Source organism: Pteropus vampyrus, unplaced genomic scaffold (assembly GCF_000151845.1).
Source record: "Pteropus vampyrus isolate Shadow unplaced genomic scaffold, Pvam_2.0 Scaffold180, whole genome shotgun sequence".
NCBI classification, from domain to species: Eukaryota; Metazoa; Chordata; class Mammalia; order Chiroptera; family Pteropodidae; genus Pteropus; species Pteropus vampyrus.
This window is the reverse complement of record NW_011888961.1, coordinates 739,586-765,467: the sequence shown is the minus strand read 5'-3', so window position 1 is coordinate 765,467 and position 25,882 is coordinate 739,586. Positions and strand designations below refer to the sequence as shown.

Here is a 25,882-nt window from a genome sequence, read left to right as displayed (position 1 = left end):
CAAATGGTTGAATATAATATATAATATAGAGAAAATGTGGAAGGTTAAGAGCACTACTCAGGAGTCAGAAAGCTGTGCTCTTATCTCAAGTTATATATAAAATCTCCTTTCTAAAGTCACTTGACCTAATTGGCCATATTCCTAATTATTTCAGCCCTGTGCCAGGTGCTGGGCATATAGTATTATCAGGTAAAGGTAGGCACAGGATGCTAATGGTGTAAAGAGGTGGGTCATGCAACCCAAATAAGATGGAGTGTGGTCACATTTCGAGGAAGTGACATTCAAGCTAAGATCTGACAGATAAGTAGGAGTTAGAATTTAGCAAAGGAAGCATGGGTGGAGGTGGGAGGGAATAGTGAGTAGTAAAATCCCTAATCAAGAAAAAAAAAAGACCTGAAGGATCCCAAGTGGCTAGGTGTTAGTGTATGAGAGAAGTGTGGAGACACAAAGCTGGGAAATTAAGCAACAGCCATATTTTAAGTACATGGTAGGTATGTTAAAGAGATTTCATCCTAAAAGCAATTGGGATTTATGTAGAGAAACTATATAAGACATGATCACTTTAAAGTGTGGGATTTGCTTTGATGAAGAAGTTGAATTTTATCATCTGTAAGGTTCATTCTAAAATTCTTTCATACTTGCGTATAAAGCAGTAAATCAAAGTAATTTAAATATGTACCTCTTATTTTAATCTGAAAAGAATTAATAGTAATTAATATAGGACTACGTTAAACATAGAAATAAAGCCCTGCTTACAAAGCATTATTAAACTCATATTAATCTGTTTGCAAAAAGAATTAAAGTTTTCTATGACTGAGTACATTTAGCTACTGATGTATATTTTGCATCGTATCAGTGAAAAATATTAATTTCCCATGAGTTTGTGTGCTATTTAATATCCCCAATCAAATACAGATGAAACTCTGTACTTTTTCTTTCCAGTGATTTAAACTTTTGAGATGCTTCCATTAATTGGAAAAACAATCATCTTTGATAACTTCCCTGATCCTTCTGATACATGGGAAATCACCGAAACAATTGGCAAGGGAACTTATGGGAAAGTATTTAAAGTTTTGAATAAGAAAAATGGCCAAAAGGCAGCAGTCAAAATTCTGGATCCAATTCACGTAAGTCACATTGTTTTTATCATGTAATTAACTTTGTTTTTATCTGTATTAAAAAGTCAAAAAGTCTGTAAGTACCTATTTTGATTTATATGTCATTATGTCGGTTATAATGTAAGAAAAAGTCTACTTATTACATTTTTCTTTGTTTATATACTTAACATATTAGAGCCCATAAACACTTGATAAATGAATAAATGTATATACAATAATACATAATAAATACAGCTCACACACTCACAGTCGATTTCATATTGTTTTAGATTCAAAAATGCAGACGACTCATGCCTCTAGAAGTAATGTAAAATGTCATCTGGATCAGATCTCCTTTTCTTTTTGCATTTATTTAGGCTTTAGGCAGAATTTCTCTTAAGCCCAATCAGAAATGTCTTTTTTTAATTAAATTTTGTTCAGAGAAGGCAAATTGATTTTCAGCTTTGCTTAAATGCTTTCAAAGTAGAAATGGTGTTCATTGATAATCGGGGTGAGTTTCGGTTGTGATAAGGGAACCCGCTTGGCCTTTTGTTTGCCTTGAAGAGCGTGAGGAGATTGATGAGATTCTGATTTCTGGGAATGAGAGCTGGCCATTTTGGAGCGTTTTCAGCGGCTGGGAGATAATGTAGCCCTTCCACAGCATGTGGATGAGCCAGAATGAGCTCAGTGATCACATAATCCCCAAACTCCTATTGAGAGCAACTTCCCTAGTTACTCCACTTTCTCGCATGTGATGGGAGCGTGGCACAATGCAACGTGCTTTTGTGGGGAGGACATCAGGGTCCTTATCCTCGTCACAGCTCTTTCACTGACAAACTGGAGGACACTGCAAAAGGTCTCTGGGCTTCTGTTTGTTCATCTTAGGGTCGCTCTTTCCTTTTTGAGAGCTTATTTCTACTAAACCATTTCTACTTCATAACTCCAGTGGTTCATACTATTTTGAGTAAAGGAGAAATAAATTAGATAATGATGAAAAATAATGAGAAGCTGTATACTCAGTCTTAACTGACGCTGAATGTCTTCGTATTCCCTTATTGGAAAGTTCTAAACATTTAAATTGAGGAAAGAGAGACACAAGTAAACTGTACCAGAGTGACTATACCTCTCTCCTCCATTCTTTGAAAATTAGGGTTTGGGGTTCATGGTGGCAAGAGAAAGTCTTCCAAACTGATCCCAATGTATGATTCCATAATCAGTGTCTCTCTCCCATTCCCCTACTTCTTAGTGGAGAAGAATAAATGGATTATGAACACATGTAGCCACTATTCTTTCATAATATACTCAAGTTTGGTATACTATTAACTTTTTAAATCATGCTTTGTTGTATTGCTTTAATGGAGCATATTGATTTCACTGCTACAGTATGAAATTTGTTCTTTTGCTGCTTTTATTCTTGTCATAGTACATATATGGTTCTCTAAGAATTATTTACTCTTCATTCATCATGTCACAAGTCAAATAAAAAAGATTTATAACCAAGAGATTATAATCTAAATAAAATAAGTTTAAATGCATTTAAGCATTTTACAGGGTGGCTTTTTTTTTTAACGGTCTTACTATTACAGATTTTAAACTAGTAATTTTCTCTCTAAGAAAGGGATGAAATGAGCAGGATTAGAAGGTAAGTAGGTAGTAGACTTGCCGTGTAGTCTTGGATCTTACCAATTAGATCATCAGTTCTGTGATTCTAACTTCTCTGGTCTTTAGTTTCTTCTTCTCAAATTAAATCTCTGGTCTGAAATTCTTTCCAGCTCTGTGATTCCATGATTCAGTCTTAAAACAATGGGGATATTAAATGTTACTGTAAAAACAATATTAGAAGTCTTTCTCTTATTTATTACTTTTGAGTTGTTTCATGTATATGTGGTTTTCTAGAAACATGACTAAGTGGCTATCTTGGATTTTTATTGACAGAATGGCAACCAGATCTCCTTCTGGTGAACAGCCCCTTAGCTAAGGGTTATATGTTATCTTATATCGTTTAACTGTATTTAACTTTTTTGAAAGGTAGGAATTTACTAGTTTTTGATAGCTTCTAAATGTCCTGTATTTCAAAGAAACAAAATGAACCAGCTAAAAGTTTTTATTTCAAGTCAATGCTTTTGTTATCGAAACAAAGTTAACACTACAAAAAAAAAGGAAAATCATCTGCAGTAGTTCTCCAAATATGTTTCTTTCTAATTACATACAAAAATAGCCTTTTATTTATCTCTTTCTAATTTGATGTAATTAACATAATTGAAGATGTATTTGAATACCAAGAAAATCCCAATCTCTCCTTTTAAACAATGTAATGAGAAATTTCGGTACATAGTACTGAGCACAATAAAAACCATATGACCTTGCTTCAACAAAATTAAATTCTCTATTGGTAGTCTGTATTATGTTTCTGACATTATTCGTGTGTTTCTCACAGTTCTCTTCCTCTGACTTTTTGAAACTAGGATATTGATGAAGAGATTGAAGCGGAGTATAATATTTTAAAAGCACTTTCTGATCACCCTAATGTGGTCAGATTCTATGGGATGTACTTCAAGAAGGATAAAAAAAATGGAGATAAACTCTGGTTGGTTCTTGAGGTAAGTGTTTCAACATTGTTCTATGAGTAGAAATTTGCAATGTGGACTTGGAATGACAACATTTATGTGACATCGATCCCATAAAGCGGTTCTACTGCATTCCTGACTGGTCATGTCCTCAGTAGAATGTTGTTCCCAGTTCTGGCCTCCTTATCTTAAGACACTTTGGAAATTAAAGAAAAGACACAAAGGTTATTAAAGATTGAAAGGAAACATCTCCACAATTAAAGACTAAAGAAACCAGGATTATTTTCCTTCCAGAAGAACAAGCTTAAAAGGGATTTCATTATAACGTTTATTTATTCATGTGTATTTTGTTTAACACGTGACTGAGGCTCTGTGCCAGGTGCTGGGCTAGAAGAGAAAATTAATGTAAATGAGGCTTCATTAGACAAAAATGGTAAATTGTGGTTTTTTTTTTTTTCCTGTCCTCATTGAATACTAATGACATAAATTACAGAACCAGGTATTTAAATTTATGGGAGAAAAAACCTCAGTAGAAATGGTGTTGAACACTTAATAAATTGCCAAAAGAAAGCTGTAGGTTCTGTCTTTTCAAGCCCTGAGAGGTGGTTTAGACAATTCTCTCTAATGCAGGAGCACTGGAAGGCGCCCCGCTAAAGTGACTGCCAGTCCAAGAAAAATGTGGTTTTTCTCATTTTCTTTGCATATTATTATTCAAAGGAGGTAATCATTAATTCTAATAAAATTTTTAGGAATTTTTAAAAGTTGTTGTTATCAGGGTTAGTAAAACCTTTATTAGACCACTGTATCTACACATATTTATTGTGTTTGTTGTGATTTTATTAGGATGAGATTATTTTAGTTCTTTAGGAATGTTCTGTGGGTTTTCCTGCAGTGGCACATTATAAATGATATTGTTTCCTTACTTAGCACTATATTTTTTTATTATGGTTTTAAATGAGTCTAGAGATAATGGATGAACATTGTAGAAAATACTTCAAACTATAAAAAGAACCATTCTTAATATTTAACATATATCCATTTTTTGTATGTTTAAATGATTGACAATATTATATATGAAATTATCCTGTTTTTAACTTAATATAATATCAGATAGACTTAATCATTTTTATCTTTTTCAAAATAAATACCTTCACTTGGTTGAAAAAAAGCATGTATAACCAAAAGACCTGTAATGTAGAGCAATGATAACCCAGTTTAGTGGTGACCCCTTCACCTGAGCAAGTCTGTGCTTTCGACGTGTTGATTGCCATACCTGGAAATGTGTGCCTGAGCATCTCTTCTCTTTTATTTAGTAATTCATACTATGAATTCTGACGAAGTTATTATTTGCACTTCTGGAACCCCGTGCCCTCCTACTCCATTCTGGAGGTCTGCCATGTATCTGACCTCTAATATTTCTCTGCTGTTCACCTGGGTAGAATCCACTATTTCCTTGATCCCTTGGCCTCCTCTTTCCAAGTTTACTTCTGTTTTACACATCACGTACTGAGTGGTATGCGCCTTACTCTTCATTATCCACCGCACTGATGTCATCACATCTTGAGTCCCTTCAGTTCAGTTTCTCTGGGCATCACAACCATCATTCTCTTGCCTCATCGTGTGTGTGTGTGAGCAGTGCTTAGGCAGGTTTCTGGGAGCTGAGAATTAGAATATGGGATAAATGGGGTGTCAAGTCTTTTGATTAGAGATTTCCAAAGGATTTCTTTTTCTCTGTCTCTCTCCTCTCAACTCCTCCATTTTTACAGTTACCCAGCCCTGTCTGAGCCAATCTGCTCACCTAACACTTTAGTTTGCAACTTCCTCTGCATTGCCAAATCAGTTACCACTCCGTCATCTGCTTTCCATATTGAAAAATTTTGTCAAAATCTCTTGTCTACTGCTCTTCCTTTTTCTGTTCTCTTCTTTCTTGTAATTTGTACTTTTTATTCCTTTACTAGCATTTTAATGGAGATTCATGAGGGAGAGGAAATAAATTTTTAATAAATAAATGTTTAATCTGCCACAATTAATCGAACCACAGAGCCTTTCAGAATTGTAAAATAGTATTTTCAAGAACCTTTTCAAAATCTGAAACTGTGTATTATTTTATAGAAGTGCAAAAATTTTTAAATAACCAGTTGTTTTTATAGAAATAGGCAAATTATGATTTCAGAATTATTTTGTTTTTCAATTAAGTTTTACATAGCTTTATATTTTTAATTAAATCACACATTAAAACAAGCAAAACTTTTTCTCATCTAAACTTAATTACTAAAGTAATAGAATATAAACTATGAATTTAAACCATTTCAACTTAAATTGATGGATAATTTTAAATTTACTTCATGTTCATGTTTGTATATTTGAAATGTAACGCTGTGCAAATTCTTAATGCCATCTTGAATAAAATTTCTTATTTTTATCTTTCAAAGCACTTTCAATAATTGCATCTTTACTTTTTTCCATGTAGAATCATTGGCAGATTCTCATTTGAAAGGAGATTTGGGTATTTTGCCTAATATAGGGCTAAATGGACAAGGACACAAGGTGTAAATCTCTGCTCAGAGTTTAAAAATACTAAATGAGATCAATCATTGTCTTTAATGACAATCAAATCTCTGTTCTAATTATGTTGTCACTTCTCAGTATTATCACTTGGAATTAGGTGAGAGTCAGAGACTCCTAACCATAGTTAAATGTTCCTTCGAGAGAGCAGAAAAAAATTGATTTAAATGGTTTTGGAACATCCAGTACAAGTGAAGCAACTTCCTGATATAATGAACCAATACAAACTTAACAACTTCTTTGAGCTTTGTTCTTATATTTTATTAACCGGCAGAGGTATTGGAAATATCCCTAAATAGCTTGAGAAAAAATAAGAAATGGTAGTTTATTAAAATGCTGTTTCAGACAGCTGATCTATCTGAACTTACAGAGTAGGGAAAAAGATGTAAAGAAAGCAAGAAGTTGGCCAACTGTATATAAGATAATTGATTTGCATATGTAAATCAGACTAATTACATATACACATAAGTGTCTAGATGTGCAATTACCTGATTTATAAACATGAATTGTTCAGGAGCTGCTTTAGAAGCACTTTCAGAAAATTGGCTTGTGGAATCAATACTTTATTCTACAAAATGACTGCTAATTATACCTTTTATCATAATAAAGCCCAAATGAATTATTTTGCATGAGGATACCAAGAGAGTGACCAAAGGGAGGCTGTGGTGTTACCCAGTCGTACTAACTAACGCTTGGCTTCTAATGTGAATCTATGCAAAGAAAGTGTGTCTGGAGGGGCTGAGTGATCAGTGATGCCCTTCATTATCAGCCTGGCAGGTGGGGAGCACTATACCTACTTAGACAAACTCCTGCCCCAGTGACTTTTCACCGTGAAAAATTATTTTATTTATATTTCCGTTTAGATGGAAATCCTAAGAATAATGTTTACTCAGATCTTGCTGGGCGGTCTGTTTTCTCTATTATTTAGTCGTGATTTTTGAATTATTTCATTCACTTTGATACAATTTTTCAATTTCTTATATTTTTCCTTCATTTTGTTATACTATAAATTTCTGAGCATAAATAATATCCAAAGCTCTGTTTGGGAATTCTTTCTTTCTAACTTTTCTATATGTTTATTTTCAGAATATAAATGTTACCCAGATTTAGTAAAAGAGAACTAATTGTCAGTCCCCTGAAGTTCCAGGAATGCACTTGTAAGAAAACTACCTAATAATAAAAAGAAATAGAATATTTTCTGCTGTGGGATCTAGTTTTTCTTTTTTTATGGTAGGTCTGTGGAGATTTTTATTGTCACTTAACATTTTAGGTTTTCCTAATGATAGAAGCATCAAGGGAGAAATAAAATTTTTTACTTCTTCCTCATTTTAAAATACCATACTTATATTAATTTCTGCCTATTGCTATCACATCTCTTGACTGACCTGCTTAGTAGAACCCCCCTTATCCATGAGATATATGTTCCAAGACCCCCAGCCTAAAACCGTGACTGGTAATGAACTCTATATATAATATGTTTTTTCCTACACATACATACATACATATGATAAAGTTTAATTTATAAATTAGGCATAGTAAGACATTAACAAAAATAACAATAAAATAGAACTGTATGTAGCAATATGCTGTAATAAAAGTTATGTGAATGTGGTCTCTTCTCTCTCTCTCAAAATATCTTTTTGTACTTATGTAAAGCATGGATAAGCTGGACAGAGGGATGCTTCATGTTCTGGCTAGAGGAGTGAGACAGCAAGAGACTTCATCACACTACTCAGAATAGTGTGCAATTTAAAACTCAGGAATTGTTTCTTTCTGGAATTTTCCATTTAATATCTTCAGACCGTGGCTGACCACGGGTAACTGAAATCATGGAAAATTTAACCACCGTTAAGGGGGATTCCTGTACCTCTTTTGGTTTTGTGCTTTAACTCCTAATGTCTACGGCTGAGGGTCAGAGGCAAGGATGGAGGGGAATATGGGAAGGTGGGAGTTGGTTAGGTTTCTGCATGTGCTTATCCCTGAACCAGGAGACTAAAAACAGAGTCAAAATTGAGTTAAATATCTGTTATTAAGCATTTACTACTCGTGAACACAAAGGGAAAAACTGAGACTTAACTGCACTTTTCCCCTTCTTGACTGGATGAACAGCTATATTTTAATTCTTAAGGAATCCAGTCTTCTCTCTCAGGGGCTATTTGCATAGTGCACTCAGCCGTATTGGAGCCAAAATTCAGTTAGAACATCTTTCTGTTAAAAGATCCTTTCCCTCATAACCCAGTCTAGGTATAATTGCTCCTTTCATGGTGGTGCTACAGATGGCATTCTGTCATTTATCTGAATTGGTCCTGATTTGTTCATTCTTAATAGTGACATACCTTTCTCTCATTGCTTTTCCAATTATAGCAAATTTTCTCTTTGAAATTATATCCCTTTCAAGAGATCAAAGACTGGAAATTACAGGTGGTATTTGGAAGCACGAAAATTCAGTAAATAGTCATAAAGTCTCTCAAGTACACATTTTAGGTAATTGTGGTTTACGTAGACAAGTACTACTTTTATATGTCATGCATTAATGGTTATTCTGTTTTTTTTCTACTCACATCTAGTGCTCCTGTCATAAGGAAAAGAAACAGGATGATAGAAAATGAACCAGTGGTTTCTATTTGTTGAGCTATTAACCCTTTCATGTTACTGCCCTGGAGATAACATGTACACAGAAGATAACATGTTCACAGAAGGCTTGTGTATGTGGGAGGGGTCAGGGGAAGCAGGGCAGGAGAGGGAAGCTTCTGAGTTGCTCTAATAGCACGCATTGTTCCTTCCTGCCTTTAGCTGTGCACAATTGCTGTGGAGAGGCAGACTGACAGGATGACTGCTTTCCTGTTCTTAGGGCTGGAACAACCACTCCCAGCTCTCATATTAAAGGCTGTTATTTGGTGTACTTGCAGTAGAACAGCCAATTACCTAGAGTCATTTCATTTTATTTTTTGTTTAAAGGGCTAGATAGAAAAACAGTCTAAATGTATTTCCTAATCCAGGAAGTATATAAATAATGTACATAAGGCTTGTATGTCTTTCTTCCCTAATTGTAATTCAGTGTTTGCAAAAACATTTGCTTTCTGAATAAGTGCAAGTTTATGGCATTACTTCAGGGGAAAAATATGAGATGACTTGAGATGTTTTGCCATTTGGTAAATTGATATATTCTTAACATACATATTAAAGTATTTCTTGCTGTTATTTTCTTTTTTAAATCATAGATTAGATTTTTGTCATAGATTTTGGTCATAGATTCCTTATTACTACATTACTAATGTTTGATAGTTTTTTCCCAAGAATTGTGAAGCATTTTAGGGTAAGGGAATTGTTTTATATCTTGATTTACTGGTAACATGATTGTATACAATTACCAAACTACATCAAACTGCATACTTAAATGGGCCGATTATATTATATGTCAATAATACCTTAAAAATACTGCTTCTAGTTTACGTATTAGAAAAGTATTGTGAAAATTTTACCTATTTTGAAACTACATATTAGCAAACATCTATTAGATGATGGTGCCAGTTTTAATTAATATCTTACCAGTATTTTATTGGAATGCAGAATTTGGCACATTAATATGTTTTATTGAATGAAGTCAAGCAAGTCACACTTTGAAGAAGTACCTTGCATACCATGTAAAAAGATGGCCTTCTGTCATTTTGTGTGTGTGTGTGTGTGTGTATGCATACATAAGTGTACAGAACTTGAGATCGTCTATGTAGTCATTTATTTATTCTATAGATATTGACTCTTACCTGGCCCAGGCATTTTGATAGGTCTTTGGCATTCAGTAGAGAATAAGACCAACTCTGTCATCATGTAGCTTACAGTCTAATGGTGGAGAAAAACAATTTGAAACTAAATAAACATGTGCTGGTGAGGATGTGGAGAAAAGGGAGCCCTTGTGCACGGTTGGTAGGACTGCAAATTAGTGTAGCCATTGTAGAAAACAGTATGGAGAATCCTCAAAAAACTAAAAATAGATTTACCACATGTCTCAGCGATTCCACTTTGGGTATTTATCCTAAGAAAATAAAAAGATATATGCATCCCATATTCATTGCAGCATTATTTACGATAGCCAAGATATGGAGGCAACCTAGGTGCCCATTAATAGATGAATGGATAAAAAAGATGTGGTGTGTATATATGTACATGTATATATACACACACACAATGGACTATTACACAGCGATAAAAAGAATGAAATCTTGCCGTTAGTGACAACATGGATGGACCTAGAGGGTGCTATGCTAAGTGAGATAAGTCGGACAAAGACAAACACCATTTGGTTTCATTCATATGTAGAATCTAAAAAACAAACAAACAAACAAATGAACAAACAGAACAAAATAAAAACAGACTCATAGATACCGAGACCAAAGGGATGGTTGCCAGAGGGGAGTGTGTGAAAAAAGTGAAGGGGAATCTAATCAATATCATGATAAATTTGCACAGTGACAGATGATTATTAGAATTAGTGTAAGGTATAAAAATGTCACTCTAATTTTTTGCCTTTAGATGCCAATAAAGTCAAAGCAAATTAAACCCAACGTGAGTTGAAAAAAATAATAAAGATAAAAACCAATTAAATAGAAAATGAACAAAAACAATAGAGAAAATGAAAGCAAAAGTTGGTTCTTTGAAAAATTCAATGATAAGTTTTATAATCTCTAAACAGATATAGAAAATATGATAAAATAGAAATTACTAATATTATGCATCAAATAGGGAAAATCACAGTTGAATCTACAACTATTAATGATATAATGAAATACATGAAGAAATTTATATTAATAAAGTTGGCGTTTTAGTGTCTTGTGTCTTTCTTGAAAGACACAAACTTTACAAAACTGATATGAGAAGAAATAAAAAACATAAATAGCTTTATATTAATAAAAGAAACTTAATTTATAATTAAAACCCTTCCCACAAAATACCAGGCCGAGTGGCTTCATCAGTGAATTCTATCAAATACTTATACTAACTTAATTTCAGAGACATCTAAAATTATTATTCCTGTATAAATCTATTCTATCTTTCTCCTTTATGTGCTTTGTTGTTATTCATATTTCATGAATAAATGATACAATACATATTTATAATTACTGTATACAATTTTGTATACTTTGAAAAAGCTGAGAGGAGAGCAAGCATATAATTATTGAGTTTCTTATAATAACTTTCTTATTTAACATTTCTAGTTCTTTTCATTTATCCTTATGAATTTCAGTTACCATCGGATATCATTATTTCAATATAGCCTAGCTCCAATCTATTTCTTTTGTGCTGTTATTTTAAAATATTTTGCATTTCTGTATACTGGAGGCCCAACAAGCAATAAGTACATGTTGTTTTATACAATTGTTTTTTAAATCAGTTAATAAAAATATGCATTGACATTATCTTTTATAATCAAACAATTACTTCTACTGGTACTCTTTATTTTCTCATTTGGATTCAAAGCACATTCTGTGATCACTTGCTTTCATCCTGAAATACTTCCTTTATTATTTCTTATAAGGTGGGTCTGGTAGCAACAAATTCTCTTAGTTTTGTTTATCTAAAAATGTATTTCTTCTTCATTTTTGAAAGATAGTTTTGCTGTATGTAAGATTCTTATGGTGAGTTTTTTTTCTTTGGCAATTTGAATATGTCATTCTTCTTTTTGGCCTCTATTGCTTCCGATGAGAAGTCAACAGTTAATCTTATTAAGATTCTCTTGTATATGACAATTCATTTTTCTTCTGCTACTTTCAATATTTTCTTTTTATCTTAGACTTTAGACATTTTTATTTATGTGACTGGCTGTGAATCTCTTCGTGTCTGTCCTCCTTGAGTTAATTGAGCTGCTTGGATATATAGATTTATATTTTCATTAAATTTTGGAAGTTTCAGCTACTATTTCTTCAAAGGTTTATTTCTGCTCCATATTCTCTTTCCTCTATTCTGATACTCCTATTACATATGTGTTGGTATGCATACATCTCTCTTCGACTCTTCATATAATGAAGATATTCTTTCTTTTCTCTTCTCATATTTCATAATATCTATCTAGCTTCAAGTTTGTGGACTCTCTTCTGCCAGTTCAAATCTACTATGGAGTTCTTCCAGTGAATTTTTCATTTACATTATTCTACTTTTCAACTCCAGAATTTTCATTTGGTTCTTTTTTATGAATCCTATCTTTTTATCGATATTCTTTATTTGATGAGACAATGTTATCATACCTTTCCTCATTTCTTATCTAGGAGAGTAAATGTGCAAGAAGAGCCTAGCCATTTGAGGAAGATAATGAAAAATAACTTCTTTTACCTGATAAACCAATTCTAAAGCTACAGAATTTAGAACAATTTGACACCAGACAAGAACAGATAGACCAGAGAAAGTGAATAATTGTAAGGCCCCAGTATTCACTGGAATTTAGTAAATACCAATGGTGACATCTCATATGGTAGCAGACTATCTGTTTGCAATAAAATAAATATTACACAGGTCAAAAAAACTGAATTAAAGACCAAAATATATCAAAACAGAGAAAATCATAAAAACATGAAAACATTTTTATTAGCTTAGAGAAAAGCATTGTTTCTGAGTATGACCAAAAAAGAAAAAACAATGAACATTAAGGAAAAAGTTGATAAATTTGAATTTACCCTTTCTTCCTTGCAAAGGTGTATTGTTTTATCATACAAGATACTATAACCAAAGTGAATATATCAGGACAACCTGGATAAAACTGTCGTTAGCATATGAGGGCAGATTCTATCCTGTCTTTAAAACCTTTTCTTTTTTCCCTTCCAACTTGATGTTATTGGCTGTCTGTGAAATTCTACAGTAACTATTGCTCATAGTTATTTTATCCACTAATTATAATTTGAGACAACGTACAACCTAGATAATTGTTTTTTAATCTCTACTTCAGGGTTTTTTCAGCTTTGGCATTGTTGACCTTTTGGCCTGGATGATTTTTTGTTGGCAGATTGTCCAGTGCCATGTTGGATATTTAGCAACACCCATGACCTCTAGCTGTCAGCAGCAGCTCCCTAGTCCTGACAATCAAAAATATCTCCAAACATTGCCAAGTGTCCCCTTGGGGCAAAATCATCCCCGTTTGAAAACTATTGTTGTGATTGTATTGACTGTATTTTTAAGCCTTTTGAGGACAGAAGCTGTCCTAGTCATCTTTGATTCATTTTAGTGCCTATCCAAGTGCTTTACACGTAGTAACAATGCAGTAAATATTTGTCCAATGTAAAGGAATAAATAAATAATGATTCTTCTAAAAATATTTTCTTAACCAGAAATACTATTACAATGAAAATTTATGTACATCAAGAATATTTTCTGTGTTAGTACCTCACTGTGTTAAAGTATACTGGATATAAAATGCAACCATAAGTAGAATAATTCAGATAGTTACCGAGAAGACACTATGGGAGGGGTCTGTTATAACGTAAATTCATTTTGTATGCTTATTTATTATTATTTTAAGATCTTTTTGCACATTCTTGATTTTGAAAGCTAGATTTAAAAAAAAATAATAGACTTTATTTTAAACAGTTTTAAATTTGCAGAAAAATTGAACAGAAAGTACAGAGCATTGCCATTGAATCCCCTCCCCCTCCCCAGTTTTCCCTATTACTAACATCTTGCATAAGTGTGGCACATTTGTTGTATTGATGACCAATAACAATACATCATTATCACCCAAAGTCCATGATTAACGTTAGAATATACTCATGGTGTTCTACATTTTATAGATTTTAACAAATATGTAATGATCTGTATTCACCATTAAAGTATCATAGACATGTTTCACTGCCCTAAAACTCCTCTATGTTCTATCTAGTCATCCCTCTTTTCCTTTTCCCTGGACCCCTATTAATGATTGATCTTTTACTATCTCCATAGTTTTTCTAGAATGTCATAGAGTTGGAATCATACAGTATGTAGCTTTTTCAGATTGCCTTCTTCACTTAATAATATATACTTAAGGGTCCCCTATTCTTAGCAGCGAGATTTTAAACTCAATCCAGAGTTTCTTGGACACTTTTGACGAATACGAAAGTATACTGTAACAGTTTTGGACATTTACATGCAATCTATACCTCACAGCATGTACAAAAATTAACTCGAAATGGATTATCGACCTCCCTATATGTAAAACCTAAAACTGTAAACTTCCTGAAGAACATATAAAAGAAAAATTTTGTGACCTTGGATTAGGCAAATATTTCTTTGAAATGGCAGTTGCTTAGAAGGTCAAACATATGACCCATTGGACCCAGCAATTCCCTCTCTTAGGTATTTAACCAAGAGAAATGAAAATTATATTCTCATAAAAACCTATGAATGTTTAGTAGTTTTACTCATAATTGCCCCAAACTAGAAATAACTCAAATGTCTTTCAATTAGTGAATGAATAAACAAACAATGGTTAATTTATTGAATGGAATACTCAGCACTGAAAAAGGCATACACAGAATTAAAATGGTATTAAAGGAATATGCAATAACATAGCTGAACCTTAGGTTCATTGCGCTAAGTCAGAGAAGCCAGACTTAATGGTCTACACACCTTATGATTCAATTTCTTTGACAAAATCTGTAAGGACAAAGAATTAATTAGTGGTTGCCAGGAACTAGGGTTGGGGCTTCACTATAAAGAGAAGTGAGACGAGATTTTTATGTGATGGATTTGTTTTGTATCTGATTGTGGTAGTGGTTACATGACTAAAACATCTGTCAAAACTCAAGAATTCTATGCTAAATTGAGTGAATTTTGTTAAAGGTAAAATATACTTCAATATACCTTACTTTAAAAAAGTAAAGTATATATTATAAAGAATTCCATACTCTACATTTTTCTAGATGAAAAGAATAACCATTTTAAGTAAAAATTGATACTAGAAAGTAAAATTGGAACTGCTTAGTTCAAATTGAATGATTGCATTAGTCCTTATATTTCACTTCTTAATTTAATTTTCCACACATTCGTTAAGGTTCCTTTATTCCCCCTGTGACATTCTAGCTGTTTACTGTTGCATTTATATAATAGTCAACCAGAGAAGTTGCAGCTACAGATGGGGTACACTTCGGAGAACTAAGAGAAGACATTTAGTCTCCTTGCAATGATTTTTAGACATTTTAAAACTGATCCTAGAACTTGTTTATTTTAAATAAGTCCCTTGCAAATTAAAGGAGCTTTTTAAGGAATTCTATAAACTGATTATGCTGAGCCACAGTAAAAGCAGTGTGACACTGTTTTCTGCTGCCAGGACACTCTTCTGTTTATACAGTTAAAGGGTTTCCACTTTCTCGATACAGAAGAAAATGCAGATTTTGGAATGTTAGGGCTCCACATGCTCCTGTGTAAGCTGAAAGAAAATTTCTTTGCATGTAGAAAACACATCAGTTATGAATGGGGTTGTATCTAAATGTTCATTTGTAAGTTCGTGTTTAGATTTTAAAATACGCTGTGATAAGAACAATATCTTACATGATGGTTAGGGTTAGATGGACCAGCTAGCCTGAAAACCTATCGTGGGATATGAAATATCATGGTTAAGTGTGATCATACAGTGTCGTTGTATTGGGGTTCCATGAAGTATCATAGTTAAGTGTGAAGCTCAACTTTAGTATCAGACTGAGTTCATATCCCAGCTCTGTCAGTACTGTGTGATTTGGGAGCAGTTACTCTACCATTTTGTGCCCCAGTTTCCCAATCTTTAATATGGAGTTGATAATAATCCCTACTTCAGAACATGGTGAGGTATAGAGATAATACTTATAAATGGATTGGAAAAGTACCTGGCACAAAGTATATGCTCAGCACACCTTAGCTATTACTATCTAATTCATAATGTGTGGGACGTGTTCAGGTGTCCAATGAAACCTAATTACCATGATAGAAAAAGTTTGTGAGAAAATGTGTTTAGTATTTCAGACTTAGATGCTAGCAACATACTTCTTCTCACCTCCTTTCTCTGCCTCCATTTAGGTTAGTAGAGTTAGGGAAATTGAGACGCTGAGTTCCCAGGAGCTGGTGGGTATGGGTCATGGTGAGGAATGCACGGACAAGAACCCCCAGGGGAGAGGCAGGCTGAAGGCGAAGGCCAATGGATCAGGTTAAGGGATCCAATGTTCATGGGGTCAAAATTTTCTTTATGTCTAGGGCCATTTGCCTAGTTATTGCCAACTGCTAGTGTCAGTTGTTTCTAGGTTCTGAAAATTTGCAGCTCCTTTGAGAGTTTTTTGGTGGCATTTCATGTTGCCTAACATTGGAGAACCCGAATGCGAAGAATTCTCCTACCAGTTCCCCTCCCGCTGGCTTTTCCGTTTACATTCCTATGTTTGGGGGTGGGGAGGGAAAAAGCCAAAGAGCTTAAAACACGTGATATTTAAAAGTTTTTTTAATGTGATGTTTTTAATACTACTTTAACATGCTCTGAAATTTTGCCAGGAAGGAGGCATATTTTAAAGTTAATGCATATATAAAATAGTGTATAGCCACATATTGAAATCATAGAATCTATTGCACTATTAATAAAACTGTCAGAAACCAATAATGTTTTTAAGCCCCAGATCTTATAATTTGGGACTGGTTTGTAGAATCATGATTCTTATTCTTGAATTTAAAAATCAAGCCTAGTGCTTCTCCCAATTCTCTTCTAAAAATTAATTCATGTGAAAACTTTATTCCGATAAGTAATTGTATAGTAGTACAAGTTTATATATTCATTTTATTTATGAAACCAGAAAGAGGATGGGAATAATCATTTGAAGCAAAAAAAATTGAACAATTTTAAAAAATGTTTTGGGGAAATCTTTTATAGCAGGTACTTAAAACGTTATATCCATTTTAATATCAATCTTGAAATACTCTTTTATAGCTATGCAATGGAGGATCGGTGACAGATCTTGTGAAAGGATTTCTGAAAAGGGGTAAAAGAATGAATGAGCTCATAATTGCCTATATTTTACATGAAGCACTAATGGTAAGGCAATTTAAATTGTGCATTAATTATGAGGCAGTTCTAGTTTAAAAATATAGATCTTATTTTTAGAAAAATATCGCTACATTAGTATTTATTAATGCAAGAGTATATGCAAAATTCAAAATGTTTAGCATAGCTAATTCCTTTTTTCCATTGGAAATCTACCTTCTTTTTGTCAACAGAACCCTGAGTTCTGATCTCATAAATGTATTTCTGAGATTGTGATTATGATGAAGGCAGATATTATGTATTTTTTACTAATAGGTTTTTACTTTCCATTATTTAAAATAAGAATATGGAATGTTTTCTTCTATTGCGATCAACCCATTTTAATACAATATTTAATAAGAGCTAAGGATATGCTCTGGTTTTAGGAATTTTTATATAGTTCAAAGTGGAAATGATATACTTTGATCTGACTATTCAATATAAAACATTTAAGAATGTCTGAATGTTAATTTAACATGTGTTCCCTACTGATTTTGCACAAATGCATCCATCTGAAAAATGTTATTATTTTTTTTGCTTGATGCTTTCTTTAAAAGTCATTATATATTTCCCATCTTCTAGGGTCTGCAGCATTTGCATAACAACAAAACTATCCATCGTGATATAAAAGGAAATAACATTTTGTTGACCACAGAAGGCGGAGTTAAACTCGTAGATTTTGGTAAGTTTTCCTCGAAATGCCCGAGTTTGGGCTGCAAAATGAGTAGTATGATATGACTTGATCATTTCCATCAAGATTTCTTTCTAGGCATTGAAAGTAGAGGAAAAAAACAATATTTCCTTGAGGTTAAAAAGTGCAGAGATTTTTTTTTTTTTTAATAGGCAAATGAGAGATTCCCAGAAGAAAGAGTGACTTCTTTTAAGGTTGTGCCCATAACACCATTGTAGCAACATGTGTGGTGATTCTCTAAAGTAGATGGCACCTCAAAGGACTACCCTCAGCCTAAAATCCAATAACCCTTCTTTGTGATTGCTTTATGAATTGGCATGTGCCAAACCCAGGATTTGAGATATGAGGAGAAACTTTCAAAGGACTCTAGGAAATTTCTTTCCTCTTAAGAAGAAGTCTCAGGGAAAGATGGTGTCTTTCTTTCTGGGAACACTCTGTGTCTTATTGCGATGCCTCGAACCTGCCGCAGCCACCTCATTCTGTCCTGAGGTGTTTTATCCCAAGTGGAAAGCCAATCCTGAGAAAGGCAGAGCTGAGGACGGGAAGAGCGAGGGTCCTTGATGACATAATCAAGCCACTGGATCCACCAACTTTGGAGCCTGCCTTATCTCTGGACTTTTTGTCATATGAGATAATAAATTTCCATGTTTACTAATAAGCCGATTTGGAGTTACTGTGTCATAGCCAAGGGCACCCTCGCTGATACCTTTATTCTTCATCTGGGCAGGTATTTACCGGATTTGACAGTGCTCTCTCACCCCTCCTCTCATTTGATCTCTGCTAAAACCCTCATCCTGTAAGAGTGGGCAACTTTATTCTAGGACATCTCAGTATCAGTCAGTCATTCTTCCTCTTCCCTTCCCCTGTGCTCTGGTGTCTGTATTCAGTATAGTTCTCCATTTTTGTATTTATCACATAGAATTATAATTATCTTTCTGGTCTTTATAGATAGAAAAAGATACTTAGAAAGAGAGAGGCAGGGTCTTCGAGTAGTGGGACTATGTCTTATTAAATTTCGTTGACTTAAGGCTTTGGATATTTGTAGTTCAATAAGTGATCGTTGAATGAATGAACCTTCATTTTACATTTTGGAAACTGACACTTCGGGAAGTTCATTGATTAACTTTAGAAATTAATTGTTTTAATATCCAAGGAGGTAGCTCTCTAGAGATCTGGCTTAATCCAGGGATGAATTTCAGAGTATCTAAAGAGAAGTAGATGAATAGCATATCTTTCAAACAGCCATGCATGTGCCATTTTTTTCTCAGCTGAGCTTTTGAAAACTGTGGAGCAGCTTTGAGTGTGACAGTGAATTCCTGATTAAAAGCTGGGAAACAGGCAGTCTGTTTTGCCAGTTGAGTTCAAAGCTGTGTGTTTAAACAATCCTAATACTAATAAGAACTTGTGCCTGAAATTTAAAAAAACAACAATAAATGCTGTTCTATAAGCAGGGCCCTGACTCTCCTTAGAAAATAATTTGGCTCCGTTCTAACAGACCCAAATGGAGACTTAATATTTAACTGGAAATCTTATCATTCTGTTGCTCTAAAAAAATGGCTAGATAAAAATTGTCGAAACAAGTGTAAGTATACATCTTCTCAGTTATGAAAGACAAACTTGATAAACCAGTAGCTTTGAGAAATGGATCTTTCTGGGATACCCTCTGAAATTACCTAGATTAAAAAATATACCTAAATGATAAAGAAGATGGCCTTTTATGTATCTTTATAAAGTAGTCATAAGTTAAAAAGCTGACAAAATGAGAGCTCTGGTTTTAGATTAATTGACTTAAAGCCTTAAGTTTCGGCATCAATTAGAAAAGAGGTCCAGCTGCCTATTAAATGTGTTCCTAGTATCTGATACTAAAATACTATTTTTCGCATATAAGATAATGCTTATATTTCCATTCTCCATGGTAAGAGGACATGGATCCAGTTCACCTAAAATGATTTGTAGGTTTTCATATGAATTGAAACCTGAGGATGGAGATGCATGCATAGTGAATCTTCTAAAGGGCAAAAGGAATAAGATATGGTAAGCCACAAATTGCAGAATCAAACTGAAAATCAATGTCTTCATTTTTTATTTAAATCAGATATTCAGGGAAGGCTACAGTTGGGGGTAAAGGTTTTAGAATGCATGTTATTTGAATTTCTCACTTCCTAAAATAGACGGTAAGCTCATTATTGGATACTGAAGATCTGTATTGGGACGCCTGCCAGTTCTCAAAAATGTCCAGAACGGAACTCCACCACCTCATCCATCCGAGTAATCTGCTTCCTATCAAGAGTTTCTTGTCTTAGAAAAATTCACAGGTATCTACTTTATTGCTCAAGCCAGAAATCTTAGGTTCGTCCTCGAGTCTTCCTTTGTCTTCACGTCCCACATCTACAGTCAGTCACAGAGCTCTGTCTCTCTATTAAATTTCCTCAGACTCCATCTTTATTGCTCCTCTCCAGTCCTAGCCATCATCTGTGACCCGGGCTCCTGTAGTTACACTTCCCTGAACTCCGCACGTCCAATCCCACTCCCTTCTTTCCAGTTCATTCTCCACACGGCTGCCAGAGGGACCCTTTTAGAAATTACTTCTGATCCTGCCACTCATTCTCTTGCTGAATATTCTGTTCAATGGCTTTGTCTGGCCCTTGGGAAGGGCTTTCCACTGTGCTGGCACAGAGTAAGCACTTAATGATTGATACTCTGTTTATACTCCTTGGTGCTCATCGGGTACCCTCTCTCCTGTTTTCTAAGAACCAGGTCAACTTCTTTCAGTTCCTTAAACGTACCACACTCTTTCTTAGTCAGGGCTCTGGCCATGTAATTGAGTTCTATGATAGCCTTGAAAAATTGAGTACGTCAATGTACTTTCGAGAGTACTTCAAAATTTATTAACACGCTTTCCTCTTTTGCCTATCCAAGAATATGATCTTCACCCCAGTCTGCCAGAGGCATCTCTCTGTCTGGAGGGAGATTAAGGTTTGTTCTAGAAGGAATGCAGGAAAATGACTCAAGTAATATCTAGTTTTTAACATTCAAAAATAGGACTTTGTAGCAAGACCCGGGCTATCTCTTGAAGAGGTCTGTCTAAATTGCTCTGTCTTTTCTTTAGCATATGGAGAGAGAATTTCCAGGGACACACTGTAGAGAGAACAGAAACAAGAGGGAAACACTTTCCAACTCTAGGGTAATTGTGGGAAGATGATACAGAGAAAGAGGCAGGAGAAATGAAGTGAGCTTATAAAAAGTGAAGATAACAACAAGGGCAGAAAGAAGCTTTTACCTTCACACTTCCCACCACTGTCACGCAGTGTTCCAGAGGAGGCCACTGTACAGTCTGCCGCAGTCCAGGCCAGGTTGGGCCACATCGTTGTCACCTGAAATATAGGTGATTAGGTAGAGGAAGGACTCAAGCTGAGCTTCTTCAAACCTTTGCCCTTAGTTTTCAGAAAGCCCAAAGTACCCAAGGATCTAGGTGGGGAGCTTCAAAAAGGTGTTGTTCAGGAAAGGAAGTAAGACAGAGAACAGATCACCTGGGCCAGGTCTGAGTAGGAGTCACAGCCAGACCTCAGTGTTTTCAGCTCCAGGTGAAGCCAAACTGAGCCTTCATCTGCCAGGACAACTACATGAGAACAGACCCCAAGCCCACGGAATGCAGATGCTAGCACGGGAAGCCAGCAGGGCCCCTGGCAGCCAGGCAGATGAAGGCGCATGGCCCCAGAGACCAGAGACCCAACACTCTCTTCTTTCTGCCACAAGGTCTTATAAGCCATCCCTTGTCCTGTACAAACAGTACCATCTTCAGGAGAGAAGAAGGAGGAGGATACCATCTAAAAGACAGAGCAAGCACTTTTATCCAAAAGAGACTGAACTCCATCTAAAAGGACTTATAGATTTAATGGATCCGACTAAGCTTTACATCCCCCTTCTGGCTAGGCAGGAGGGACACAACGATAGACCATAAAAATCATAGGTGAAATGAAGAAATTATAATTTCTCTGCCTATCTAACTATAGTGTCATTAAATTTTGTGACCAGTTACAAACGTGATGCTCTCCCTGCATAGAAACCTCCTCTCACCCACGTACCCAGCTGACTTCTTTTTGCCTGGCTGAGTGCCTCCCCAATACCCTATACTTAGTTTAACCAACCAGTTGTCACATTTGACTGTAATCATGTTTAATTGGACACCTTATGCTGAGCTATATGCTTCATGATGACAGGGTCTCTTTCTAGTCTTTCACTTTGCATGGTATTGGCACATTGAAAGTGCTTTCAATAAATACTCTTGAATGAATGAATGAATGAATGAACGAATGAGAGGCATTTTCTATACATTTTGTGACCTTGAGAAAGTCACTTAAAATCTCCAAGGACATTAATCTGCTTATCTACAAATATAAAAAAAAAGAACAGTCTCTGCCTCATACAGTTGATTGCCATGAAGAGTAAATGAGATGAGACAGGTAAACTAATTAGTAAAATTATCGACATTTTATGATTTTAAAAAACCTGAGCTATTACTGTTATCAGGAAATTATATTCTCATATGGCCTCTAGCTCAGTGCTGTACACATAGTAAATAAATAAATAAATACTTTATTAGTTGCTAAATGAGGAAAATCTGAGTTCCTAAAATATTCGTGCCTCTTTCTGTTTAAAAAAAAATAGCACTTTGCTAGAGTACATTTAGTATTACTTTAAGTATCAAGCTACTTAATTACATTAAAAGTAAGATTCAGTTTGGTAATATTAGTTAAGAAAATCTTTTTAAAACCTTTTTGTTTTTTTGCTATGTGGAATATTCTTTTACAGAAAACCACCAGACACCTCAGTGAGTAAAAAGACAGGTGAGCTTATAAACATTATTAATGAAATACATTAGCAGTCACTGGTGTGTGTGATCAATCAATAAATAATATGATCTTCCCGGAGAAAAACCCCTTAGGCAAGTCAACTAATGTCTGAAAAAGCAGTCCTGGAACAGAGAAGTGAAAGAGACTAAATTTGAAGGGCAGTTTTCAGTTCTCATTTCTCTGGATTTCTCTCTGGGGAACTTTATTTCTAATAGGATAGTTAACATCTCAATACAAAAATACAGAATGTACTTCTTGTGATCTATTTAGACATCATTCTTATGACAGAATATCTTATGGCTTTAAATCTCTTATTACCCACATGCCCAGTTTTAGACCAAATCTCCAATGAGTAATATAGGTCAAAGAGAAGTTGTGATTTATTTGTTAAAACCTACTTTTTAGCATCAAGTGAGGCAGTTACACATGAACTTAAAAACTATGACCTTCTTTTTATTCTTTCAGATAATTCAGAACAAAAGCCTTTAGGTGGGGCCGAGCTAGCATGGGAGTGTGGAGTACAGCACTGTGGTTTGGGCCTGAAACGGATAAGGAAGACATTCATGCTGGGAGGGTGGTCGTAATGAGGGCTTGGCATGGGGTGTTGGTTGAGTCCCCACATGGGACAAGGAAAGCATTCATCTGGCGGGGGCCGGAGGGGGTAGGGTGATGGTGACCCCAGTCAGGTTGTCAAAAACTGAGTTAGGTAAGAATGGCATCTGCTTAGGGATCAAGATGGAGACGAGATTGGTTACATAAAGGAGACTTAATACAATCGGGAAAAATAATGAGGACAATGGAAACAAATTTCTTACTGTTAGAGAAAAGAATGACATATGGAAAGGGAGAAAACTAAACCCAATGTTGTTGGACTGGAATTGGAGGTTATATATATATATATACATATACATATACACACACACAGATATAAAAATAAATGTAATGTCACGTGTATGTTTGTGTGCATACATGTTACTTAGCTCTTAGCTATTTCCACTAAGGGGGCTTACAGGCATTGATGCCCCAACAGCAAGCACATCAAGCGCCTGACTCTTGTTTTTTATATACAAATCTCACCTAAGGGGAAACAAAGATTCTTGGAGAAAGGCTGATTTTTAGGAGTATATAAGATAAGTCTACAAATTAATGTGCCAAAAAGTGAAGAAATCCTCAAAGAATGAGGAGACATATCCAAAGGATACAGAAGCCAAATGGAAGCTATTCTCACTGACCAAATCTGGGACAATATGAGCTTCAAAACAATGATAATAATGATGGTAATGGTGGTAACCCATCGAATAAAATAGAAATCCATTAATCCACACTTGCATACTTACATTCGTAATTGGATGTAAATGAATGGAAAGAAGTGAAAGCTTTTCTATACAGAAGAATGCCAACTAATAAATATAGAAGGAATAATAAAGTTAAAATTTTTTTCATTTGGCAACCATCATAGTAATAACTCATCCAAGAACTTCAATGGATGCTAAACTAGTGGGTTAAGCTTTTATTAGACATTGAATATATACATAGTCTCAAAATGGCTCTCCACAAAATACTTAATTATAAAAGAAGAAAAGAAACTTTAAAGGGCAGAAGCCTGGCAGACACAAACTTAATCAAGTGATCAAAGTGGACAAAACTAGTAAAGGGACAACTGAAAATCACAGAGCACCCGATAGGATGTAATGAGAAGACCTTGGTATCATTGCCATGATATTCCTGCCAAAAATAAAATCATGAGAGAATATCTGACTAATCCAAATTTCGGAACATCCTACAAAATAGCTGGCCTTAAATCTTAAAAAATGTCAAGGTCATCAAATTCAAGGAGAGATTAAGGAATGCCTCCAGATTGGAAGAGGCTCAAGAGACATGACAGGTAAATGCAACACATGGTCTTGGATTGGATCCTTTTGTTGTAAGGACATATTTGAGACAATTGCTGAAATTTAAATTGGGTCTATAGATTAAATGGTAGAAATGTATTAGTGTTAACTTTTCTGAATTGTTAGTTGTATTGTAGGTATTTAGGGGAATGTCCTTGTTTGTAGCAATTACACACTAAAGCATTTGGGGGCAAAGGGGCATCGTGTAGCCCGCTTATTCCCAAATGGTTTCGGCAAAAAATTATTTGTACTTGTCAATTTTTTCTAAGGTTGAAATTATATTAAATTTTTTTTTGCACTATGGAATAGAGTTGGAGACTTAGCACAGAAAACTAAAGATGTTAAGATGTATATCTAAAGATGATATATATCACAAATATATATTTGGTGGTTGAATATTATGAATTTTGAAAATTTGAGGGCTACTGCTTTATAGAATGAGATAATATATTGGAAAAAATAGGGGAAAGAACAATTTTTAAAATATAGCAGAGCTTTAGCATTTTCATACCTATACACAAAATTATTACTTTACTCAGCATTTGTTTTTCTGCTTTGGGAGATGACCTTTACCTTATCTGAAAGTAAAGACATTTGTAATTTTTTTGTTATATAAAGCAAAACCATGAATAAATGGACTCTTTAGAGTTTTATGGTTCCAGCTATGGGCTCAAATGTTCCTTGAGCTGAACAGTAAGTTGAGTTAAGTTGTGCAACATTATATATAATGTCGTATGTCTTAGTCAAGAGTCTTTTAGATGTAAGGACAAGAAACTCAAACTAGCTCCAAAAAAAGAGTAAGATACAAAAGGCAACCTCATAGATGAGAACAGGACTGAAGGTGCTGAAAGTGAGCCAGAAGGATGGAAGGCAAGAACCATGACTGCTTACTGCTTCTCGCTCTCTCACTGGAGGAATCGGACCTCTCCTCTGCTTCTCTCTGAGTGTCTACAGACCGACCTCTGGAGTTCTCACGTTGCCCATTGAGGCTCTTCAAAAACAGCAGCCTCAGCCTTCCCAGTCTGTATAACCTTACGGGTTCAGTGCCAATGACTAATTGACCTGAACCTTTAGCATCCCAAGTTAAAAGGACTTGGGAGTGGGAGAAGGAGCTCAGTTGGACCAGCTGGCTCAGATGGCCCTTTTAATCCAATCAGCCATGACTGGGGAATGGGCCGATAATGGTACAAGCAAGCCTGCCTGGACCTTTCTATTCTGCAA

The 25,882-nt window shown here is 34.8% G+C and overlaps 1 protein-coding gene across 1 annotated transcript in view; it reads left to right on the top strand.

Annotated features, from left to right (window-relative positions):
• Positions 1 to 959: 959 nt before the first annotated feature.
• The window catches only part of MYO3A (myosin IIIA), a 179,249-nt gene continuing 154,326 nt past the window's right edge, over positions 960 to 25,882 (top strand). The window contains exons 1-4 of the mRNA XM_011371026.2: positions 960 to 1,127; positions 3,563 to 3,697; positions 17,133 to 17,237; positions 17,808 to 17,907. Of these exons, the coding sequence (XP_011369328.1) occupies positions 960 to 1,127; positions 3,563 to 3,697; positions 17,133 to 17,237; positions 17,808 to 17,907 (508 nt within the window). The remainder of the gene's footprint in view (positions 1,128 to 3,562; positions 3,698 to 17,132; positions 17,238 to 17,807; positions 17,908 to 25,882) is intronic.